At 41.5% G+C, this 21,255-nt stretch overlaps 1 protein-coding gene across 1 annotated transcript in view; it reads left to right on the top strand.

Annotated features, from left to right (window-relative positions):
* SATB2 (SATB homeobox 2) overlaps nucleotides 1-21,255 on the top strand; it is a 131,866-nt gene that overhangs the window by 62,936 nt on the left and 47,675 nt on the right. Inside the window, exons 5-6 of the mRNA XM_075029283.1 lie at nucleotides 968-1,070; nucleotides 13,856-14,328. Coding sequence (XP_074885384.1) covers nucleotides 968-1,070; nucleotides 13,856-14,328 — 576 coding nt within the window. The remainder of the gene's footprint in view (nucleotides 1-967; nucleotides 1,071-13,855; nucleotides 14,329-21,255) is intronic.

Raw genomic sequence — 21,255 nt, 5'->3', positions numbered from 1 at the left:
GTGGTTGTTAAAAAGATGCCTTCTCTGTAGAATGAAGGGAGGGGAAAAAATAGAAAGGAAGAACTACCAGTAACCAGGCTCTTTCCCACCCTATGGGCAGAAGCATCCTAAGATATAAACTGTCATTTTTATGGGTATCAGGTACTGCAAAACAACTCTGCACCTCTTAGCTTCAGTTGGCTTGTACTAAGAGTTGCTTAGAGGGAATTTGCAAAGAGTAGAGACGGGTGGTGGTTAAGCAAGCGATATTTCGGTTTTGTTGAGCTTTTTTGTGGTTTTTTTGGCTGCTCTGTATTGTAGTATGCATAGTTCCCTTCGCTCTGAATGGCACTGTTAATTTCTCTTTTGGGTGATTTTTCACACAAGGGCTAATCACAAGTTTCTATAAATTATATTAATTTAACTTATTTGCCTAACTGTTGTTCTGCAGCAAGTAGCACGGATGTTCTCTGATTCTTGGCTGTGTGGTCTTGCTGCATTTGGAAGCAGAACAGACACATCTGAAAAGCATTATTTGGATTATGCATGCTGGAGCATCTATCTCACCTTTAGGATCTGGTTCCTAAATCATGCTTGTTCTCACCCTGGTGCAGCGAGCATGTGTTCCCCAGCATGGCACCGCCTGTTGTTATGCAACTAAAGTTTAGGTACTGTAATATCACAAGTACAAAGTAAAGTAGAACTGCCTCCCCAATGTGGGCTGCAGGTCTCAGCCTAGGTTCGTACTACATCTTTTTTGCTTTATTATGCAAAATAATAATTATCATTTTGTAATTTTAATTATGTCTAGGAATATAGAATGGAGAATAAAACCAAATTTTTGTACTCGTCAGACACTTCTTTTGGTTTTAAAGTCACAAATGGATGATCATTGTGCACTCGCATGTCATTCGCTTTCCCTGGAAAAGATTTCTAATTGTGCAAGATATTTTAAAACACTTTTTGTCTTTCTTTCTGTTACTTCCAGAGTATGATTTCATCCATTGTAAATAGCACATACTATGCCAATGTGTCAGCAACCAAGTGCCAGGAGTTTGGGAGATGGTACAAAAAGTACAAGAAGATTAAAGGTAAATTGATTTTTTTGTGACTTTCCAAGTTCTTGAACTTCTGCTGACAGTTTGAGATTATTTGCTTTAAGTAAAAGTGATAATAAGGTACAATAATATTTGTGAATTTGTCTACAAAGAGGGCACAGTTACAGCACATTAGAAAATAAATCTGATACTTTACAAACAAGGCTGGCATGAAAACACAGGCCACTTAAAACATGCTTAAAATATCCCATTTAGCGGTGCTGAAAGATGAACTCTGTTTTGAGTTAAGCTAAAATGTTTTGGAAAAAAAATGTTCTAATATCTCAGGATTTAAAAGTTAAATTGCTATGTAAATTACCTGAGTTGCATTTTATTCATGAAAGCTAAAAGCCTGTCCTTCTAAGTTACATGTGCCCTTGCTCTCTGTTTTCAATACCGCAAAGTGTACTGGCATTCCTGCCATGTTTTATTAGGTGGAATCTGGATACCAGTAGGGGATTTAATACCTGATTGTTAGGAGACATGGCTAAATAACAAGGTGCTGCACCCACTGAAGTTAAGATGAAAATAGCCCATTGTTTGTGTTTTTTCTACAGTGAAATTGTGTTAGCTGGTTAGCAGTGAATGCCTGAGGCAGTAAAATTATTCTACGTAATTTCTTCCCACTCTCAGCAGTGAAATGTCTGATCACCTTCTAATAGTACAGGAAGTGATGTGACAAGCATCCATCGTGTGTAGTTTGTTCTTTTATTCATCCTTTCCTTGGGGAAGGAACTTGCGTGTGTACTGGACCATTTGTTTGGTAGGTTTTTTGTTTTAAAATGCACATGTGCTTTGAGCAGGAGTTTGGGGATAGTCAAAAGCTTTTCCACAATACCAACTGGCTCCTCTCTCCCCAAATGTCCATCAGCCTTGGAGATTAGCTTTACCCTGTGATAGGGTTTTCCCATAGTTTTTCTCTCTGTTACACTACTGAGGGGAAGACTCATTGTCTGAAAGAAGACGTAGGCTATTTTTGTTGTTTCTGTCTGTGATCCTTTCAGTGGCCAGGAAAATCATAACAGGATTCACAAGCATTATGCAGAAATAGGGTAATGTCCTGTCCTTCTTGAGAAGCCATTGTATTTTTAGTTGCATGAAGATTAGCATCTTTCAAAAAGAGTCTGCGGTCTTTTTCTCTTAAAAGGCTGGCATACATGAGCTATGAAAGGTTGCTTGTTTAGTTTCCATAGGACAGGCTAGAAATCTGCATAATAATACCATGAAGAGTCTGCTGCTTGAGTTAGGAACACATGGAACAAAATTGCATAAAATATCAGAACAAGTTCTGAGGCGTCTGGTTTTCCTCTGCATGTCTGGCTTGCGCAGAGCATACCTGTAAGACGCTCAGGCCTGGGCTATGCAGTGATTAGATTTTCACTGGGAAAAAAAAAAGAAGAACATTTTATGGTAAAATAATGTGTGTCTAGAAGGAAGATTGTTCAGGCAGAAGTGGGGTGACGATGCAGATGAGGAAATGGAGGTGTTGCTTTTCACCTACTGTAATGACTTAGGCTTGAAGTAAAAAGTTGATGGGACATTTTAGTTCATGCTTACCCTCGCAAATAAACTGGATAGTTTCTTCTCTCTCTAAATTGCCATTGTGTGACTCAGAAGTGTTTCTTTTCTCTGAATGGTATCTCTTAATAAAAGAATTTTATTCAAAGTGCTTTAACGTATCCTGCTGGTTAAAAAACAATCAAAGGAATCAAACAGCTTCAAGGTCATCACTGTTTGCTTTTACTTGCTGTTCTAGGAGAACAGAGATGGGCTTTTTTTTTTTTTTTTCCCTTCTTTTTTTCCAAACTGGGCAAGGGTGCCAGTTGCAGAGGCACTGGAAGCCCTCAACTGTAGTGTTCTTAACTGTAGAGATGCCACTACAGGTTCTGAGTGTTTCTAGCACACTGCTATCTTCCACTTTCTTCTATTCTTAAAGCATTGAATTCTTTAAGCTCTTACTTTTTTTACTTAGTAAGTGCACAGTTAAATTGTTAAGTGCAGTAAAAGCAGAATGAGACCTCACTCAAGAGGTCAAGGATCCAGACCTGAAGAGTTTGCCAGATAACTCTGTATCTGTGGTATTCAGAGACACAGCCAGTCGTTGCTGTTTGGAAGTGTATGTGTGTGTTAGTAGGAGGAGAAAAAGGAAGGTTAAGGTATGTGTGAAGTAAACACAAGCTGCTATAAAGCAGTTCAAGTAGTGTTGATTCATCAACCATATGAGTGGGAGAGAAAACAAAGAGTCTATGGCAGGTACAGTGGTGCATGGAGAATAAACAGCCATGCAACTTCAGGGCAGTAACCTAAACCCCCTGGAAGCAGAAAGACTTCTGCAGTTCTTTAGGTGGTTTCAATTTCTTGTCATCTCTGTTTTCATGACGTTTTGTTTCTTTTCTGTAGCCAGATACTCCTACAGGACAGCTCAGTTAGTATGCAAAACCAGTGACTAGAGTTACATGCTTCAGTCATCACATACTCCTTTAATAATAATTAATAAAAAGGACTTAGATTTTCCATGCAGGTGGATGGATGATGCAGCAATTCATTTTTCGGGTTGTAATCTGGATACATTAGGTACAACTACAATTTAGAATGTTTGGGACCAGCACCCATATCCATGTGTAACTCTAGAGCTGGTTGTTAGAAAGTAAAAGCAAAAAACAATTCACATGAGCTGTGGTAAATGCAAAATAGGAAGGGGCTTCAAAATAACTTTATTGACGTTTCAAACTAAATGCAGCCTACAGTGTTAAATGTGTTTCCTATTATCTGCTAATGTCTGTTTTAATAAAACAGTGGGAACTAAATGGTTGCTTCTTAATCAAAACCATGATTTCCTAAACATAAGCTATGTGATTCTGTTACAAATTGCCACATATAGATCTCCTAGGTCAAACTTTTTTCCTTTCTCATAGAAATAGATAAACAGTAAAATAATTATACACTCTGCAAGATCAAAGTAATTACAACTGAAGCCAGGCAAAAATAAAAAAGTTCTCTGGAAATAAAAAAAAGAAGAGCATCAGGTTGCTGATTATATATAGTTAATGTTTAAGTAAATATAAGAAAGTGAACAATCAATAACTTGATATCATTAGCAACAGATGTAAAAGCTGTACACAAATGGGATTGTATCAAATCTCAAATAAACATTCTCAGTGTGCATTCTGTTGAACTCACTGAAAAAATGGCTAAACTATTTATGCTTGTAATTTAAAAAAAGTTTTCAGTTAGTCCAGCTCAGCATGGTAATTTTGTCTTGTGTCAAGACGATGCTAGAATAAAATTCTGCTTGAATTTTTTCTCCCACCCTGCCCCAGCCCCTTAAGGTTTTAAGACATTCACAGTTTACTCAGCGGCACAAGAGTTAGTATACAGACAGATTTGGGAATTGGCTGTTGTGAGGACGGAGGCTTTTTGTCTCCTCCTGGCTCTGAGCCTACCGCTCGGGATATGTGTGAGAACACGAGTGAGTTTATAACAGGATGTCCACTCGTTCCAGTCTCCTTGGGATACATGTATATATATTTGAAGGAGAGCTTATATTAACACAGTTCTAATGGAAAGTGTGCGATAGTTGGGAAACAAAAAGCTTACAGTTCTTCTGTGAACTTTTTCTTCCTCTCGTGGACGTCTGTAATTATTTGGGGTGGTAATTAAGCTATCTGGTTTGTTCAGAATGTGCACCATGAATGAATTTAATATGAAGCCTTTTTTAAACTCTTTTTACTTACTTTTTAATTTTTCTTCTTTTTGAGGGATGCACGGCTTTTTAGTACACAGTTGTGCATACATGACAGGGTTTAAGTGTGTTCAAACCTACTTGAATGAAGAATCAGAGTTCCCCCTTTTTAATAAAGGTTACATATTAATTGATGACAGCTATACAGCAATGGCTCAGTCCAGTGGTTCTCAAACTGTCTTTCTCCTGCCCAGTCCCATGGGGATGCTCCTCTCAATCTGAGAATCGCTCGTCTGGTTTCTCTAGATGCTGAACTTGCTGAAACTGGGAGAAGGTATTCAACGTCGTTGAAATTCAGGATTTGAATAATTGCTTAAAAGGCTTGCATTGGTTCTTAATTAGATTAACAAATAGATACACAAATAAAAATAAGAGGTTTTAAGTAACTATATACATATATATACATATAAGTAACTACATATATATAGGTCCATATTTATAAACTATACATATATGGAGAGAAGTATTTTAGAACTTCACTGTGCAACTCAGATCACTATCAAGGGATAAAACTTGTACTAGTTACCTACTCATTGCCTGGTGTTTTGGGTTCGTAGCATTTAGAATATTTTTTAGCTCTATTTCTCAATATATTTCACTTCCAAGTGTCATGCTTTCTATTTTTATCAGGAGGACTATCACTGTATCAAAATTCTTTCACAACTGAAACTCTTAACTGGTGTGAATTTTTTCTTTTTGCCTGATGACACAACTTAGCTCGGTGGGAGGAAGTTAGGAAGGCAGAGGGGAGAAATAAATACATTGTGAACTTAAAAATAAAAAGACGTATTTTCTTTGTCTGTGAAACATTTCCTTTGCTCCTGCCATCAGTGGCTGTCAAAATATAGCTTTCTGTGGATGTGAGTTTTGAGACTGTGGCTGTCTCAGTTTTTGTGGAATGGTGAGGCTTTTCAGTTTAAAGGAGGAGGGCTCAGTTATTTCTATTTCAACAGATCAGGCATGTAAGAAAAAGCTTTCATATCTTCCTTAAATTGAGAATCTGCTTTGGCTGCTCTTTGATTTTTCCAATATTACTGATTTGTTGTTTGTGTGCTTGTTTTTGAAAGTATGTTTGCTTACTTCCCATAACGGATAGACAGAGCAATCTGTTTTTCTTATCATGTGTTCTAGAGGCTGTTGTAGGTTGAGAGAGGTTAGAAACAGGATTCAGAAGGGCTCCCAGCTTTCTTATTTCCGGGCTGAAGGAACGTAGGATTGTGACACTGAGATAATGCCAGTGCGAGTCTGGGGAAAATTGTTGTTTTGTGCTTTGAGGAATAGTTTTTAATTGTTCCTCTGAAGCAGATGTTGTGGAAGCCTTATGAAAAGGCCCACCAGGTCTTTCCTAAGCAGTGATTTTGACTTTTAAAATACCTTATTTATTGATACATGCATGTGTATATATCTCTCTCTGTAAATACGGGGGATTTATATATGTATGTATATATATATATGTATGTATGTATAGGTCTTGACCTTTTGCCTTTTTAACTAACAGATTGAGGCAGAAATGTTAAGTTTTTTAAGAAGAGATCATTTCATGGCTTGTTTGGATATTAGTCGCAGCTCTGGCACTAAACCAGTTAGGGTCATTCAGGTCAGCTCTGTGGCTCTTGACATTACTGTAATTTTTCCTTTGCTTACTTTTACACTCCTGACTGTGTATTTATTTCACTAAAAATAGGACTTTCCTCACTTTCTTAAGGAAAAAGGAAAGGAAAGAAAATAACATCATTTGCCAACAAGCTTTTTAGCATCTAGATGACATACATGACCTGCAGATCATCTCTGACTCAGAGACATCCTCTTAGTCTGTGGCCTGCTCTGCTGTTTTATGAGGAGAGTAGTTCATCAGTTTGCATTGGTCATGAGGAAAAAGTGGCATCTCTCTTTAAATATAAGTTTAAAGTTGTCAAGATCCAACAAGAGTTATAGACCCCTTGACTGCTGTTTTCCACACCCACATTAGCATTTTGTATTTCAGCGTTGTCCCTGATGTTAAGTGCCAGTTTGGGGGATTTGTGCGTGTGTATTGTTAAGAAACAATTTACCCACTGCAGTGCCTTCCAGGAGCTTTATGAGTTGTGGCCCTCTTGGCTATTCCTCTCTGTAAAGAGAATTAAAAGAGACCCTTTGGTTCGTTTTTTTTTCACTTAAGCTTAACTTTTATTTAAAGTAAATGCATATATGAATTTCAACTTTGCAGAATGTCTTTCACGTCTTCTGGCTGTTCTGGAGCAGTGGCTTCCACTCCTAATAGTACATGCGTTGTGGCAGAAGGGTATGTGCAGTTAGCTGAATGCCATCTCTTGTGCGTGCATGTGGCTGGAGCTGCAGCCATTGCTGCTTTGGGAACATATGTTAGTACAATAAAGGTCAGAAACCTTTCTGTAGAGAAACTGCCTAGCCACTTGTCCCGTGTCTTGTCCCTGCTATGCAAGGACATTATACCTTTTTAAATTAAGAGATGCTGACCAAACCTGCTCAAATAATGCCACTCACCTTTATGGTTTTAAAACATCTCCTGTTCCAAGTACAGTGCTTTTCTCAGTGAGGACCAGTTGTGTTCTGGGGCTGGGACTTCTGTCCAGCCATTTTTGAATTCTTCATAAAGAACGGTAGTCTTCATTTTCTAAAAAGAAAACCCTTTTTTCTTTAAATCTGCAGAATCTCAAAATGAATTTTTCTTCCTATTTAAAAAAAAAATATTTTTGTGTGCTGCCAAACAGCGACATGTTAGCTCAGAAGGAAAGGAATTTTTAGAAAGTAAGCATTACTGGAGATTAGATTGGAATGGGAGGAAAACCTGGAGCTTAGGTACAGGCATGAGCTTTCTGGTGTGAAAGCTGCAATGTGGCTGTCTGTGATCCCATGGATTTCATAGAAAATCTGAGAGCAGAACTGAATTCTGTTCACTCGAAGTATTTGAGGAGTTTATATGTCTGCCTTAATGATGTTTGTGTTCTGTCTCATTCCTTTCACCATCTGTGATGATATGAGTCAGGAAGAGATGCATACGTATCTCCTGGAGGGACTGCACAATTGACTGGGTATTCTAGGAGGTTTGCACCTCCCTCTTGAGGTGCCCACGAAAGGTTAGTACTTAAATAGCAGGACAGAATTCTGTCACAGGAGTTTGACAGGAAGGGAGGTGTTTTTATATCAGATGAAAACATCAGTCCATCTAAATCAGTACTCTCTGTGTTTCTGTCAGACAGGTCTGAGTAACGTTTGCCCTGCTTCTCCTTTTCCATTTCACCTGATCAATATTTGTGCATTAGACCAGGTGGTCACTAAAGCACCTTCAACATAATGCTTTTCTCTGCCAGATGGATCTGGCATGTCCTGTCTACAAACAATGTTAACATAATTATGAAGAACTGGGTTCATACTTCTATATGCCCTCTTGAACCTGGAGAGTAACCCCCAAATAGTCTAAAAATAAGATCATGGGTTAAATTCTTCTCTTCTGACAAGCATCTTTGGAAGCAATGCAGTCCAGGCACGGCCCATGGGAAGAATATGATTTCCTATGTTTAAGCAGAACTGACAGAAGACATGTTAGCATCTCTGTGTCCCAAGGGATGATTTGGATCTAGTCTTTAGGACAAAGGAAGGAGAAGGTCAGCTGCACAGAGAGAGTCAGCAGTGTTAGTACACTCTGCTCAGTTCACCTGAAACTGATGCTGATCAAAGGCCCGCTTTTAATGATGATTCTTCTAAATACAAAAATAGTGATTTGTACTTTGGTGGGAACTGAACAATTTGCAACACAATGAAGAACAGACAATGGCCTTTCCTGTCTGTTTTCCATTAGGCTTGGATAAAGGCCTTTGCTACCCACAGCCAGCGGCCAAACAATTTCTGTATGTGCTCTATAACTATTTTGAAGTTATTTGCTATCCTGCAGGAGTAGAGGAAGGGAAGGGTTTTAAAAGTTACAACTTCTTATCAGGTCTGCCTCTCCAGTCAACCTGCTTTTTCTCCAGTTCCGACTGCAGGAGCAAATGGCCTAGGCAGAGATCAGAGAGTGACTGAAGTCAGTGAACAACTTTGGGTAAATACGAAGATTAGATGTTGAATGAAAACGAGACTCCTCAGACCAGCCCTTCGCACTGAAGTGGTTAAGTGGGCTGTGATTAAAAGAAATAAGTAATTATCCTAATTATACATGAAAAGATACAGAATTACCACTTTAAAAGCACCTCCTGTGCTCTGGAGTGGTTCTGTTATTTACAAAGTGGTAGTTCATAATTATGTAGCATAAGCAAGAGGGCACCCTCTCAGTGTAGTGCAGCAGCTCTGTCTCTCCAAGGCAGAGGGTGATACTGTGTGGAGAGCGCTTTGTCCCCCAAGCACGGCTCCAAAGTTCAGGTCTTGCTCCAGTGAGTAGGGTGGTGCTAAGCCAAGAGAAATTGTGGGAACCATTCTATCTCAAGCTTAGTGCAGGGCATACCAGAGTTCACAGAGCTTTCCTTGCTTGGCCATGACCACTGCTGGTAATGGCTTTTATGATCACCAGGTTTTAAATAATAAATAAGACAAAGAAGCAAACTCTGAAGCACTGGAGAACAGCCCTGGGTGGTGACATCCTGTCACAATTGAAGCATGGCAATTCTGCGGGCTAGTAACTTATTACAGAACATTTCTTTACCAGCCTCTTCCTACTCTGGGGCAAAGTGCTCGTATGCCTGTGGGACTAAAAAGTTCAGGACTCACTGGGTCATGGGTGCTGGTGGGTCCTCTGTGTCCCCACTGCAGTCTAGTGCTGGGAGACGTGTTACGCTCTTGCTCTCCCTGCTGCATCCATTATTGTGCCTAGGAATTTGGTTTCCAGTGCTGTCAGTCAATTCAGTGCTGCTCATAAGCCCTAAATGCCCCACAGGCTGTTTGTCAGAATGTTCCTATTAACAACTCAGTGAAAATAAAGGGTGAGGGGAAGGGAAGGTGGAGAAATAAATCTTATTTTAAATCTTTTGAGCTAGTTTTATTTCAGATGGAAAGTTGCATGCGGACCACCCCAAGCTATTGTGCTGTGGCCTGCGTCAGCTGTTTGACTGCGCAAGGGAGATTTGGGTAGAGGTTAAGAGCATCACACAGGGGAAGGGTGCACTGGATTCCTTTTGTGCTGTATCCAGGAAGTTTCTAACTCAGTATGGAGTTGAAATACATTGACACACGTGGTAATCATTACAAGAGAAAGGAACATTGAAATATGACAATTTGCTGCTCCCATTCTGGGGATTATGTTGGTTTCTGACTGTCTTGTAGAGGTAGTGACATGCTGTAGTAGGGTATAGGAAAATAAAGGGCAGATGCTATCCTGGAGTGCTCTGAGAGCTGCTTGCTGAGCTTAGCACAGTACCTGTTGTCCAGACACCTTGTATCTGCCTACCTAGTGTATGGCTTCAGAAGGGTGGGTGGCTCTGAAATATGACAGTACCATTGTACTTGGTTTAGAAGAGCAAAGAGCTGCAGAATCATATACGAGGCAGTGCGATGCAGGGAGAAAAGGGAAACACTGCCATGTCTTTTGCTGTGGTCACACCACAGATGGAGGTGGGTAACAGCCTCCTGGACCAGCTTTTGTTTAACTAACACAGGCATTGCTAACAGAGGAAGTTTATCAGCGGTACTTGAACAGAGACAGCACATGTCCATGGAGCCACTTCCTTCCCAGTTTAAGGTCCGGCTGCTCTGTCTGCACTGCTTTGTATTCCAATTATTCAAGTACCAGCCAGTTCATGCAGGACTACAAGAACTGTAAACGTATCCGCAGTTCGAGTGGAGCAATAGCAAACAAGGGAAGGATAAGGGAAAGACTAATGGGGTAGGAACATGGAAAATGGAGGATGCAAATGGAAAAACCCTGTCTCAGGAAGATCTGAGGCAGAACATAGATGTCACAGCAGCTTTGTGACTCCTGTATCCCTTTTTTCTCAGAGCATTGCCTGCAAGCTGGCCTGTCTCCCAGGGCAGTGCCAGTCTCTGTCTTGGGGTTGTCTCAGGCTTGCTCCTGTCCAGCCCCGCAGAGCCCTACCAGTCCATAGTTACCAAAGAACAACAGGGAATCTGATATGGGCAATGTGTTAGAGAAGGAAAGAGTCTTGAGGAGTTGAGTAATGCACATTTTTTCCATCCAGCGTAACTGTTAATGGTAACCTTTTATTATTGAAGTGGTTGAAGTGACTAGAATCTGGTTTGTTTATTGGGAATATATGCGTGGCTGTATAGTCTAATGTGATCGAAAAAGGAAACTGATAATAAGGGAAAAATACACCTATGGAAGCAAGTCAGGTGATGGCTCTGTATAATTGTAATTCCAAGTAGCTCTGCAGAGATTAACAGCCTGGCAGCCTTTTCATCTTAAACTTTATTTTTATAGGGGTTTATAACTTGGCACTAAAGTCAGGAGTGGGTGGAAACTTGGCAAATGTGGTTCAGCCCAGAAAGTGAATGTTATTTATATTTATTTCTCACCAAGTTTTCAAAAACACTTGGTTACTGTTTTTGTGTTCTAACAAGTAGTGATTTGTTGGTTTCAGTGACTTATTCTCTGTGTGTTTCTTAAACTACAAAATAGTTCAGATTTTATTTCAGCTCTTCTGAAACTCCTAGTGGAAGGACTCTAGATTTCTAGGGGTGTAAATGAAGACTGGAAGTAGCTCTTACGGTATTTTGTTGTAGCAGGATGCTCCAAGTATTTCATGTACACTGAGCAACATCTTTATTCTATTTACATCAGATTAATTCCTGATTGCCAAGTAGCTACTGCACCTTTGGAATAATTAACATTTGGTTTTGCTGGCAACTGTGTGTATTTAATGGCATTACTCAGGTGTAGGCTTACTGCGGAGAGGCTGAGGAGGCAATAGTTAGTACGGCCACGTAGGCTTTGAAGTGTGCGTGTCATAGAACCTGGTCTGGGGCCGTGACAAAGCAGCCCCTCTTCTCCACTCCACTGCCCACATGTGACATCTCTATATTGACGCCGGGTCTGTCCCTGGTATTAACACTACTCGGTTTTCATACTGCAGTCTCTCCCAGACAAAACCAGGACAGTTCCTACAGCCAGACACTAGCAGTATGGAGCTTTCTGTACCTGATTTTCAGGGAGGCCTGACATCATGAGGAGCAGCATTTGAATAGGGATTTTCAATATTTTCAGCAAACTGAAATACTGCATTGTGTCTCTGGCAACCTGTGAGTAAGGTAGCAAAATGGTCATTTGCTGACAATAGTGTTTGTGTATTGCACGTATTGCATTGCATTTCATAGCTGAAATATATTGCACAAATAAGCACTTAGAAAATCAGTTGGGTTGGAACATTGGCTTTTGTGGAAAAATTGAATTAATAGTTTTCTTAGAAATGCTTAATTTTTATTTTAAAAGGTTTTTTTAAAGCAATTATTTTATAGAAGGCTAAAGATGTTGTGGGTTTTTCCTTTAAAAGAATGGGAAGAGTGAGTTAAAATTTCTTACAAGAAAATCCTGGGCACTGATTCACCTAGTTGTAAAATTCAGAACTTGTGATGTTCCAGAATGGTAGCTCTAAAGATAGTAACTGTGTGTGTTTGTGTGTGTTCAGGGCATGACTCCCTCCTCAGTGAGAATTCAACCCTCTCTGTCTGAGCTTAACTCTGGAAGGTGAAAAGAGCTGTCTTTCTATTTAGAAGGAAACAGAGAGAGTCATCAGTAAACTGTCATCCCGAGTATTAACTGTGTAATGCTTCACAGCTTTATATAGATTAAGTTTTAAAAAACAGTTCAAAGCCTTGTACAGTTGTTAATCATTACACAAGTTATAATAGTATTATGGCATTTATGAAATAAATCCTATCTTGTTATATGCTGAGAGCAATACAGGGATGAGGTAGTAGTTTTCTAGTTGTAGGATATGCATCCCTGAACACTTTTATATCAGATCAATATATAAATGCCTATCCAATTGCATGTAGTGAGGCTCATGGAATCTGCAATGGACTGTAAAATGACTTCTGATTATTTAAAATTATCTAAGTAATAGTTATATCTATGTACTTTTTAAACTTAATTTCCTATTTCCAATACTGCTTTTAGAGGAAATTTAGTTTTGTATTATGTGCATTTAGTTTTGCAGTTAGATGAAAAGATATTGCAATATTGCTGACATAAAGTATTTAAAAGGGACAATATCAGTATATAGAATTACAGTATATGCATTTTGTGGGTGGTGTTTCATTTTTTGTAGCATGGTGTCACTTAGGGATCACAGGTCTTTGTTGTGCTAAACAAAGTTTTTTTGAAGAGAGTGAAGCCACTTTCTTTAAGGTTGATATTCATGCAGAGATGCTTTAAGCTTCCTGGACAGACTCATAGTGATGAGGCTTTCGATATAGGAACCATTGCTTTAAAATTTTCTCCTGTGTGAATTGCATGGTTTTGTAGCGTGCTTTCAGACAAGCAATGTGATTCTCCTATAGTGCACCTAGGTGAATTGACGTTACCAGATAACTTTACCCACACACAATGCAAGGTAGAGTTTATGTTGGAAAAGATAATAGTTGCTGAGTTTGTAATGAGAAGCTGTTCCATGAGCTGCACAGGGAATGGTCTAGTTTCCACTGGGTTTGTGTAAGTGAATACTAATTTGGGTTTCTTTCCTCACCTAGATGCCAGTGATTCTGAAACATTGACCGCTTTTAAAAGTTACTCAATTTGCTGTGACAGATTCAAAAATTAGTGACAGTGTAAGTGGCAATGTCCGAGCTCATTTCTTTAGGAAATGAGGCTGGAGATGGTACCTGCTACCAGTTTGATAAGGAGGCTTCCTGAGCAGCAGGTGATGCCTGAGAAGTCCAAAAGAATGTTAATTATTGTGCTGTTTTTACTTTGTGCTGCTTTTGCTTATGTTTCTGTGAAACTTGTATGCAAGTGTAGATTTGCAAACTAAAGCAGGTGCTGTTGTGTACAGTCACCTGCAGTAACCCTTACCCTAACAGTCCTCTTGTAAGTGCAAACTGAAATGACAGCAAACTAATTTTTCTTTTTTAACAGTGGAAAGAGTGGAAAGAGAAAACCTTTCAGACTATTGTGTTCTTGGTCAACGTCCCATGCACTTACCAAATATCAACCAGCTGGCAACCTTGGGAAAAACTAACGAACAGTCTCCTCATGGCCAAATTCACCACAGTACTCCAATCCGAAACCAAGTGCCAACGATGCAGACAATGATAAACCCTGGGCTCCTGTCTCCTCAGCTCAGTCCACAACTGGTGAGGCAGCAGATAGCAATGGCCCATCTGATAAACCAACAGATTGCTGTCAGCCGGCTATTGGCTCATCAGCACCCACAAGCTATCAACCAGCAGTTCTTGAATCATCCACCCATCCCTAGAGCTGTTAAACCAGAGCCATCAAATTCATCGGTGGAAGTCTCTCCAGATATTTACCAGCAAGTCAGAGATGAGCTGAAGAGAGCCAGTGTGTCTCAAGCTGTCTTTGCAAGAGTAGCATTCAACCGCACGCAGGTATCAATTTCTATTCTATAACCAAGAAGTGCTGAGAGGTCAAGGTTGTGGCTCTTGTGGGGCTGTATGGTTTTGCTGCAGATCAAGGCAGGAGGTGTGCTGTAGAAGCAAGTCAAACCACCCTCTGTTTTTTCCCCCAGTCTCTTTGTTGGGATTGAGCAAGGCTGTTTCTTCCTGGAACAGCTGTTCGTTTGCATTTGGTCACCCCTGTACTGTTACCTGAGCTTTGTTCTCTAGCAGTAACTCTGCTCGTGTGAGTTCTTCCCCGAGTTCCTCCCTGTGGTTATAACCTTCCACATCTGCCCCTGCCTGATGGCCAGGAAGGGGTGACAGGGACTGTGAGAGTCAGAGGTGTCTTTGGGCTTCTGTCACTTCCTCAGTTCCTTCCTGTGGTACAGCTGATGCCACAACTAGTGCCAGAGGCCACTGCCACAAGAAATGTGTAAGACAATTGTGCATAGGCCTAAAGACTGACTGCTGGGAAAGATGTCTGCCATTTGCAGCAGATTGTGTTTGCTTTCCTACATCTGACACAGGATTTCTCACTTGCCTAGTAGAATGCAGATGTTGAAATGATTGCGTGATAGAGTCAGCTTAAGCCTAGCACCTGGAGTACCCTGGGTGAACGCGTGTTCAGAAAGACAGGCCATTTACGTTTATCCTGCTGCCATTCACAGCAAAGTATCATCTCTCAATTGTGATACTCTGCAGCAAGGCTAAAGAAATGGAACGTGGCTTAATATTTAATATTGGTACAAATTTCTTTTGTGCAATTGGAGTTGGTCTTTGAGGTAAGCTTTACCGGCAAGAGAAAAACGGGGTGGGGGGTGGGGGTGTGTGTCTCCTGGAGGTCTGTCCCTTGCCCCGTACAGTGCCTTTGTCTGTTCTCCTGCATTAATGATTTTCTTTGGCACTGCCATTTTGGAAATGCCATGTTATGAGGGAACTAATTAAAGTATGGAGCACATTTTTATTACTTCCCTTCTTCCATTAAATTCATAAGATGGCTGCACTCAGAAAAAACATTCACTTCCAATCAACGTGACTTTGAGTTCTGGGGTTAGCCTTGAGGATATCAAATGAAAACTACATAGGAATGTATGAGTATTTCCTCTTTAAAATGCTGCTTTTAATTTGGAAAAGCTTTTCATCCCTCTGGGATCATAACTCGTTGTATATAAAGCCTGGTATAATCAAGGTAGATGGTATTGACAGAATGACATATTCTGAACTTGAGCGAGAGGTCAGCAGTAACGTTGCCGGTGAGGGTTTTGCCACTGTCACTGAACATAAAGCCCTGCTTTAGCCAGATTGGGAGAGCTGGGTTGGTAATGCCCAAGTCTGCCTTTAAACCAAAAGCTCATTCCCCAATGAGAAAGCTATCATACAACTTGTGTGTTAAATCGACAGTTCTGCTGTTGTATTTAAAAGGAGGCAAGGTTTTGATTCTGTGTGTCTAGGAAACCCCAAGCCTTGCATATTACTGACCAAACACTGTATATTGACTTTCCAGGACAGCAGGTAAAAGACAAGCACGTGAGAGAGACCACTCTGGCCTCTGCCTCGCAGTGGCACAGCATTGCATCTGCCTATAGCGTTTAATAGCAGCTACGGTAGAGATTGCGCCACGCTGTCAATAGATCATCTGAAATGTGGACTAAATCAGCTGCAGTATGGTTTGGGGTTTTGAGGGGTGGGGTTTTTTTGGTCTTTTTACACCTCCTGCAGTGTTCTGGCATAGATCTAGTGGGTTTAGGACACTAAGCAGGTCTTTGGGTGAAATATGGTTTCTTCCCAACTTCAGTGGCTCCTGGCAGTGTGACTGTGGGCAGTCATACCTGACAGCATTTTCAAATGCTCTGTATGACTTAGGACACCAGGTGTGTAACCATTCAGACTGGGCCCACTCATCGGGAGCACAGACCTGAGCGGCACCGAGTGGACCTGCCGAGGTAATGTCATTTGAGAGGGTGCCAAGCACCTTTCCTGGGCAGGGCTGCACCTGGAAGTGAGATGTGAGACTCTGTCCTCCGACCAGTTTAAATTTGAGTTCAGTATATAAAACAGTGTCTGTAATTCAGGGTGCCAGTATCACTGGCTTTGTCAGTCCTCCTATCCTACTCCTGAAATTTATCTTAGGGTACACTAACTTCTCTAGCTTTTCTTTAAAAAAACCAACCAAACAAACAAAACTTCCCTGATTTTAGTTACTTCATTACAAGATACCAGACAAAAAAAAATTATATAAAAGGAAAGACATCACCTACTTCTTAGCTCTCCATCATAAGTAATATGATGTACTGTACAGTCCATGACACTGATTCCAGAACAGGCAAGTCTTAAATGCCCATAAAGATTTGCTCATCTCACAGCTCTGTTTCATTAGTCTACAGGGCCTTGATATAGAAGACCAATGCATCTTACATATAGTGCATCATGTCCCTAGGAGCCATCACTGTAGCAAAAGAATGTAGGTACATATTTATGCTTCCCTGTCCTCAGCTTTTAATTCCAACTCAATTCAAGCTCCCCTTGCATCAGAGACTGTTATTGAGAAGTGCTCAGACAGTCAGCTTTGCACTGCACAGTAAAAGATGTGGGATGTTCCCACACACCCGTGGTGGAGAAGCAAACTGTAAAAGGCACTTGAAGTGGAAGTTCAAGACTACTCTCACGTCCTTGTGTTCCCCCTGCTGCCCCTGAGGATCCTCTCCTCGGGAGGTGCAGAGAGGTGCGCGCTTCTCTCCAGAAATGTTTGGGTTTGTTGCATTTCACAGGAAGTGCCAGCCTTAGAAACTGGGGGTCTGTTGTTTCTCATGATGGTACCAAATAATAGATGCTCTGTGCGAGCCAGCTAATAATTGTATTAATCACTGCATTATGGGCCATTGCTTAATCTTTCTTCGTGGTAGCTCTGTGGTGCACATTAGCCTATAATTAAGTATAGCTTCATGAAATATGTACTGTGAGGCTTGTTTAATAGATAAACTATTCTCTAATTTATTTTAAAGTCCAATGACCTACATACTCAATGCTGAAAAACCCCCTCTTACTAACATTATTTCTCCCCTGAGACCTTCCATCTGAGCAAATCTGTTAAACGAAGTAGAGGAGGCTTTGATCCAAACTAGGCTAAATCCATCGGAACAAATGGCTGACACATGTATGTATGCATGTGTGTGTGGGAAGGGGGGCGCGAGGAGGGTCAGAAGAAGGAGAGGTGCAATTCTATGGTTTGTGAAACATCCAAATCTTCCTCTTAAAGTTGGAAATACATAGCTTAAGACAAGAGTATTTGCTTATAGCTGTGGTGATGTTGTCTGCACATATGAAAACAAAGCAGTTCGGGCTCTGTGACAACTCCTGTGCATTTCCTGGGGCACAGTGCTCCTACTGAGGTCCCACTCTGAGGTGGGGACTGAACATCAGGCAGCTTCATACCTGCTGTGCACATGGGAGGGCTGCATGGGGTGTTTGGCCAGGAGCTGGCCCAGGCTGTGTTAGCCATGAAGAGGGCTTCTTTCATGCAGAAAGTTCCAAAGTGAACTTTTTCAGATTTATTTGAAACTGGGTATGAAGAACTCTCAAAGTGTGTATGACTGATTTTTAGTAAATGCCTTGGGCTAACCTCTGTCCCTTCTTTTTATTTTGTCTTGAGAGAGTCAATGTCACCATTTTCATTCCACCCTGTGGAATCTAAATGCCTATTTAGTCAGAAAACAGGACAGGTGGAAGAGAGTTACCAGACCCACAGAGACAATAGAGTTATTGAAGGTGGTTTTAATGGCACTGTTTCCAATGAGTAGGAAATTCCTACATCACCTTCAAAATATTTAAAATGGTGGTGCACACTACTATGTTTGTCTAAGCTGGTGTTGCCTCCAACCTGCTCAGCAATGATAAGAATGTTGTATGTTGGAAAGACACCCTCTTAGGCTGTGTGTAGCATTCCTTTCTCTTGTGGAAGCTGGCAGCACTGCGGTTTTTAACTCCAGGTATCATCCACTCTTGTGGACTGCAGTGAGTTGCTATTCAAACTTGTCAAGAAGGTGGTGTAGCCCAAGGAGTGGTGCTGGGGCTGTTCTGCCCTGTTCCTAGAGCCCTGTTGAGACAGGTACAGTGCAGGCAGAGGACACAACACAGAAGGGGTGTTTATATTCCTGGCCCTACACTTAGCTGGCCACCATTTCCCTCCCTCCAAGGCAACCAGGGGGCCCACTGCCTCATGCAGGGAAGTGTGGATCAAGGGAGTGGAGAAAGCTTGCCATGACTAAGGCGGTTAGCAGTATTGCTGGGGCAGGAGGTTCAATTTCTTGCTTCTGTAATTGCATAGTTTGTGCCCAAGTTCTTCATGACCAAGATCCTTGGCCTTGGCTCCCCTTTGCAGCTCTGCTGGCCCATAAGTTGGAAATTTGCAGGCTCCTTGATTTGAATGTGTTGTTTACTGAAATAGTTTGTTCCCTTTGTTCAGACTGCTGCTGTGACCTAATAGCTCGCTAATGGAAAAATAGGCATCCTTGTCTGGGTCTTAAAAACTGCGTATAAGAGTGTGAGTGGGTTTGAATGGAAGGCAGAGAGCTGTATGAGGCCCATCAAGCACTTGAGAGTTACATGGTCATACCTGATATCTTTATTTTTAAATGGAGGGCATTCTCATAAAGCATGTTGACATGCAGCCAGGCTGTAAGCTGAAGTTGCCATTAAAACAGTCATTAGTGAAAGCTTTGCTTTCTGTTAAGACTTTGGCACTTTTTGATTGTGTAAAACCATTCAATCTTGAGAATAAAACAAGGAAAAGTCTGATTAACATTGCAAATCCACAGGAGAAGTGCAACTGTCAGAGGCAGAGCAGATGCACCTTGCCCTTGGAATTGCCTTTTGCCTTGTGCACATTTTTGTAAGCAGTCAAAGCTTTGAAAAGGCCAGAGTGAAGGGAGTGCCTGCAAGATACAGGCTGCAGAGGGTGAGAAGGTTTTAATGCACAGAGGGAGCAGCTGTCCCTCATTGGTCTCAAACAGTGCAGTAAAATCAAAGGGGCTGTCAGTGCAGGCTGGAGTTCTCCAAAAATGCCTACCTGGCTGAATGCATCATCGTTAAATCAGGATAACTTCTAGGTGGCTAGTAGCCTCTAAAAGCATGAGCACCTTTCAGGCTGGCCAGCTGAGCTACTGTGAAATGGGAGGCAGGATAAGGGGACTGCTGGCCAAAGCTGTTACCTAGGCTATGGACTTCTTCCTGGAGGAGAATACACACATGGATTTTGGCTGTCCTCAGGGCAGAGTCCTTGTGCCATCTCCTGCTTGCACTATAGTGTCTCCTAATACAGCACTCGGGTTGCAACCAAAAGGTTGTAATAACTAAAGCTTGCTTGTCTCAGGTCATAATGTATTGAGAAGTGGGCAGGTGGTGATGGTTACAGAAGAAAGAGGACTATTTTAAAGGAAATGCATGAAAACGCTCTCTCGGATTTACTATGTCCTTCTCTGGGAAGTTTTTTAGCAAATCTGGAGGTGCTGAAGTGATCTGTGCTCTTCAGAGTCCTAGCTGGAAAACAGGTCATTTGAGTCCTGCTTTGCATAATGAAAATGAACATACTCTCCTTCCTCTTCCCGCTTGCTCAGCATCCCTCTGTGCTGCAGGCTCGTGGAGTTGCAGTCAGGACAGTTGGTCAGGCTGTTTGTAAGAGTCCAGACAGTCTAAATCACTGAATCAGTGAACTGCTTCTCTCCTCCTTGGGAGTGCCCAGTGGACTGCAAAGCCTATAGACTGAATGAGTGTTTCTGTTTATATCTTTCTTTTTTTTTAAAGCATCTTTTTTTTTGCCAATGTTTTGACATAATAGCCAAAACTAGTAAAACGTTTGGGCGAGTGGCCAGTGCTTGTTTTACTGAACAGCCTCAGAAGCTGGAAATATCCGTGAACCTGAGGCTTTGTGAATGAAACAGTTGTGGTGCCAGATACAAAGAGAGCTGGATAAAAACACTGGGCATGTTCAGGCTGCTTGTAACTCTCTTCCCAAAGAGCAGTGCTCCCTCCCTCCCACCCTGAGTAGCTGTGGGTGAGAGCATTGGCTTTCCAGCCTCCAGATAGGAAGGCAGCGCTTACCCAGCTTGGTTCCTGCCCGGTTAGCTGGTGCCTAACTGCTCCTCTTTGGATTGAAGAAAGTAACAGCACAGGGAGGAGGAAACTCGACCAGCCTCAGATGTAGTGAAATTTATGATGAAATAAACTAAACTGATCCACCTTGTTCGGGGGATTCGGTCACACCTTGGCTGCAGGAGTGGGTTGAGTCGCAGGGAAATGCAGGATCGATGGTGGTGGATGGTGCCCCAGCTTCTGGTGCGACTGTGTCCAGGGTCCTGCAATGAGGAAAGGGGAAATAATGCTGTGGCCTGCAAAGGTGTCGCCGGTCAGTTGTAGAGGGGTTGGGGACTCTGAGAGAAGGAGTGCGGTTGGTAAGGAAGCTCCAAAGAAAGGCTTTGGAGGCAGGCAAGGAGGGAGGTGGGTGGTGACTCCTCATTTATGTCTAATTCTGCTTTCTTTGGCAAAATTCCCCCCAACTGAAGTGGAATCAGAAAAGGGTCCTCTAAGAGGCTGTAAGATTAGAAATACGGTTTGTTGAAGTAACTAACTCTTCCACCTCTGCTTGCTTGTGAGCCAAATCCTGGACAGAATTCCTTTTGCAAATAATTTTCCCTTTAACTTAAGTAAGAGGAAGACAAGCAGCTTTAATTCTCTGACTGGTATCTAGTGACACAGTCATGCTACATTCATCGCTATGGTGTCTGCCCCATTGTGCACAGACTTTCAATTAGCAAGGGTTCTGGTTTTGGTTTGGGGGGGATTTTTTTGTTGGTTTTTTTTCCCAATAGAAAACTCTCTCTTATTGCATGAAACCCTTTCATGCTGCCTGCTTGTTTTATTCTT

The sequence above is a fragment of the Buteo buteo genome, chromosome 5 (genome assembly GCF_964188355.1).
Source record: "Buteo buteo chromosome 5, bButBut1.hap1.1, whole genome shotgun sequence".
Taxonomy (NCBI): domain Eukaryota; kingdom Metazoa; phylum Chordata; class Aves; order Accipitriformes; family Accipitridae; genus Buteo; species Buteo buteo.
This window is presented reverse-complemented; position numbering and strand designations above follow the sequence as displayed.